At 44.6% G+C, this 4,341-nt stretch overlaps 1 protein-coding gene across 1 annotated transcript in view; it reads right to left on the bottom strand.

Moving 5' to 3' along the window:
* LOC108800094 (hydroxysteroid 11-beta-dehydrogenase 1-like protein A) overlaps positions 1 to 4,341 on the bottom strand; it is a gene marked incomplete at its 3' end in the record, with an annotated part of 17,322 nt that overhangs the window by 3,201 nt on the left and 9,780 nt on the right. The window contains exon 3 of the mRNA XM_018572035.1: positions 2,924 to 3,035. Coding sequence (XP_018427537.1) covers positions 2,924 to 3,035 — 112 coding nt within the window. The remainder of the gene's footprint in view (positions 1 to 2,923; positions 3,036 to 4,341) is intronic.

Consider the following 4,341-nt stretch of genomic DNA (forward strand, 5'->3'; position numbering starts at 1 on the left):
AAGCCCGCTAAATAGTCGGGCTCCTCGGTGGCCACCTGCAACTTCCTCCGTCCACTTCAGCTGCCATAGGCTAGGAATAAGACTGCAGGGCTACCATTGACAGAGAAAGAGCGGGACCTGAAGTGAGGGCACAAGGAGGCAGCTGGGCATCATGCTGGACTGGAGGCGTCACTTGAGACTAGAACCTCCCGCCCCACTGCTGGCCTCTGCACTGTAGGTCACACCGCTGTCCTCTGCATTCTGCATCACACCCTGACCACTGCACTGTAGATCACACCACTGCCCTCTGCATCACACTGCTGTGCTCTATGTTGCACCTCTGACTTCTGTACTCTGCATTACACCACTGACTTCTGCGTTGATTTGGCTGTGTTAGGTCCCGCGCAGCAGCCTTCTGGGGAACCACGCGGTGCCTTCTTACCGGGCTTCCACCAGCTGCCTATCTTCCCCTTCTGAGACCCTTTGCCCGAGACTTCAGGCTGCTTCCCCCGGAGCAGAGTGGCAGCACAAAGTATGTACCAAATTCATATACTATTATTCTGCATTGCTGTAAAATGTTTTGCAGTGATTTTTAGTCCTATATAGCTGATGGTATTCTGCATTAGAGTGTAAGCTCCTCTGTACAGAGACTGATGTGACTTCTCTGTATAGCACTGCGGAATATGTCAGAGCTTTATAAATGTATAATAATAGTGTGTGACTGTGCGGGGGACATTAGAGTGTTAGCTACTTTAGTGCAGAGAATGCCAGGGGGGTTGAGGGGCCAGTGAGATCCGATTCTCTATAGCAATATATCTGTGAAGGTTCATTCATCCAGGTCACATGGTATATCTGTAAAAAATAAGTCAAGGCAACTGGACTTTCTGTATTTTTCTTGAAGACGTTTCACTGGTCATCCAACCAGCTTTCTCAATTCAGAAATTTCTGAATTGAGAAAGCTGGTTGGATGACTAGTGAAATGTCTTCAGGGCTTTATTCTCATTTTGTCTGGCTTGTACCTTTTAATAATGCCATCACATATTTGGGTAATATATAGTTCCTGCTGTGCTCAGTCATGTCTTAACCAGTAAATGAACATTTTCCCAGGGATCAATAACCCAGAAAATGTTGTAAAAGCAGTTGTAAAAACAGAGACTGTTGTTTAAAAGTTTTAGTTTCCTGTAGAATCAGCCGGTCCCCTGAGCACTGGATCCGACATCCTCTTTTAGGATGGCTCCTTTCCTTGCAGAATCCTATAGAGCCACCCTTGAGTGTTCTAGTAAGCTGTGTGTGTCTCCACATACACACAGACAAAGCAAGGCATTCTCCTCCTCCCTCCCCTGTCCTCCTTCCTCCAGGCTAGTAGATGAACTGCTGCTGGAGACTGCTCTGTTCCTTATGATCTTGTACTGGACAGGAAGTTCAGGGAAGCTGGTCTGAGAGAGTTGGAGCCAGCTGTATGGAAACACGATGACAGTGTTTGGGCAAGCATGTAAAAAAATACTCTACTGGGCAATGTATATTTGTTTGTTCTGGATTCATTATTGAAAACATTTTTTAAGTGTTGAATAGTACTTGAAATCCTCGCTCCAGGCACAATAAGCTTACCAGTGTTCAGTTGCTTCGGAAGCCACCTCCTGTCAAGTGCCCTGTCTTCTACTTCCTCCAAATCTTCTGGTTTACATGGGGAGAGTAGTACAGCACCCACTTTACTTCCTGGCTGCTCAGATAGAAATGCTGCAGGTCTTGCAAATATCAGTGCCTTTCAATTGTGTCTTTTACCATTCACAAAAAGACACAGCTCCAGGCTTCGTTTTGGGAATGGCTGTAAGGTAGAGGGAGGCAGAGACGTGGCCGTAGCACTCTGAGACCTCCAGCGCTTACATCTGAGCAGCCCGGAAACAGAGTGGTGATGTTCAAATGCCCGCATGTAAACAAGAAGACGGGATGTAGAAGAAAGCATACCTAATGGGAGGTAGCTTCTGAGGCAATGAATTCCTCAGCTGCTGTAACCCTGGTAAGCTTATTGTACCCAGAGGTGGGCATTAAGTATAGCTGGGATAGAGGGAGAGTAGTAATGGAAGGTTTAGGATTGTTAGGAAACAATTCTAAGCACCTTAGCAGATCAGCTAAAGGAGTCATCTTCATCCGGTACACTCATTGTAAAAATGGGTTAAAATCTAAGCCCTCTTTCAGATAGGCGGTCTGATCAGGTCCGACCATCAGGTTTTCAGGTGGATCTGATCAGAAGCTCAATGTTAGTCTAAGGGCAGCCGAATCTTAATGGGCGTGCCTGTTTACATCTGATTACCCCTGAGTCCGTCCAGATCTGGAAAACCAAACAAAACAGAGTTCCCTTTTGGCAGACCTGATTGTGATGGATCGGAAGTAATCTGATGTAAACAGACATATGTCTGCTTACAGCTGACTCCCCATAGACCAACATGTAAGTTATTATTATTATATAGGATTTATATAGCGCCAACAATTTGCTCAGCGCTTTACAAAATAGTGGAGACAGTACAGTTACAAAACAATTTACAGTACAATACAGTTTCAGAACAATAGGGTTAGGAGGGCCCTGCTCGTGAGAGCTTACAATCTAGTAGGAGGGGCAAGTGATACAAAAGGTAATAATTGTTTGGATTGAGTTATTGGAGGAAGTAAAAGGCAGTTATGTTGAGGTGAGGTAGGCTTCCCTGAAGAGATGGGTTTTTAAGGATCGCCTAAAGGTGGGCAGCGTAGGAGATAGGCGGACAGAATCGCAGGATGGAGGAAAATATTGGATGGACATGGATGTTACAGTGACAACTGTTCCCAACTACCCCGATCAGCAGGGGATCTGTGCAGGACCTTAGTGTAAACTGGCTTGTGTACAGTAGCTATAAACCAATTACAATATGTAGACAGTTAACTAAATGAATTGAATGTAGTACATATTTACCTAGCTTGTCAATAGTTTCTTGGGCCACATTCTGAGCTGAAGTCAAGTTCCCCATATCAGACACCACATAATTCGCTGATCTGGCCCCTAGCTCGAGACATTTCTTTGCAACCTGTGAAACAAAAATATTTTTTGGCATTTGCAATTTGCTCTGAAGATGGCCCCGCAGGCCAATTTGATTTAGATACTTTGCAAAATAATACTTATAGCCTATTAATACATGGTTTTTCCACCATTGAATATTGGAGAGCCCTAATAAATGTACTTTGGAGTTGATTTACTAAATTTTAGTAATTTACTTGATTTTAGTGATTTAGTTATTTTAGTGAATGAGGTGAAGCTAAGTGATTAGTCACTTTTGCAAAAAATACCCAATATTGTGCAAGGAAAATGAAAGAAAGTAGAATTTTGCTTGCATATGATTAGATGATTATGCTAAGAGTCAGCAAATAACTTGGTAATTTGGATCATAATCTGTGTGACTGTGGTAAAAAAAACTCAGACAAGAGAGGAGAAGCCCCAGCCACACCTGATGAAGCAAATGAGGACTCCAAGGATATAATAGACCTAAGATCAGAGGATAACATGATTCCTAGCTGTGGATGTTGGCACAACAGTAGGCACGCTGCCAAATCTCCCCTTCCCGTTTCTAGAATCACATATGTGGCACCCATGGTAGCCATTGAGGGTTGGATGGCTAGGTGTGACTATTAACAAATAACATTTGCATAATTGTAGTAGAAACCTCAGCCGAAAGGGCAGAGAAGCCTTCCAAACCCGACTTTGCTAGGGAAGACTTCAGAGATGGAATAGAATCTAGAAGCACAGGGCAAAATGACTCCATCCTGCAGATGTCATCCATTATGAAGCAGCGGCAGGGCTATTAGCAGAGTTCAAGGTGGAGGCACCTGGTACTACTGTCCCTCTCCCGCCCCCTGGGTGTATGGTGGGAGAGCACGGAGTGCGCCCACACAACTCCGCAGCTCAGTTCCACAGCTTTAACTCTTTCCCCAACAATGTCAACAAGCAACAGGGGACAATGGTGCCTAGCTAGCTAAATAATTGAGGTAGCCCCCAGTGCTCAGCCCAACTGGCCTACTCACTGAGTTTTCAGAGACAGGGCAAGCGTTGAGGCAATGCCACCAGCTCTGGAACTAGAATGCACACCACAGCTAACTTTTACTAGAAAAGAGTCTGGAAAGTGCCCTGCGCAGAGCGCAAGACTCAAAGGTCACTTCCAGGCTATCCCCATAATGTTCAGTCCAGTGGCCTCTGGACCTGGTATTCCAAATAGTCCAGGGGATGACCACGCACTAAAGCTGCAATCAAAGAGACGATGCTCGAGTATTATTGTAGAGAATTTGTTGAAGAAAATAATTGAAGAAAAAAAATGCTAGCAAAAAAAGCTATTCATAACA

This window comes from Nanorana parkeri, unplaced genomic scaffold (assembly GCF_000935625.1).
Source record: "Nanorana parkeri isolate BGI_ZX_2015 unplaced genomic scaffold, ASM93562v1 scaffold1911, whole genome shotgun sequence".
Classification (NCBI taxonomy): Eukaryota; Metazoa; Chordata; class Amphibia; order Anura; family Dicroglossidae; genus Nanorana; species Nanorana parkeri.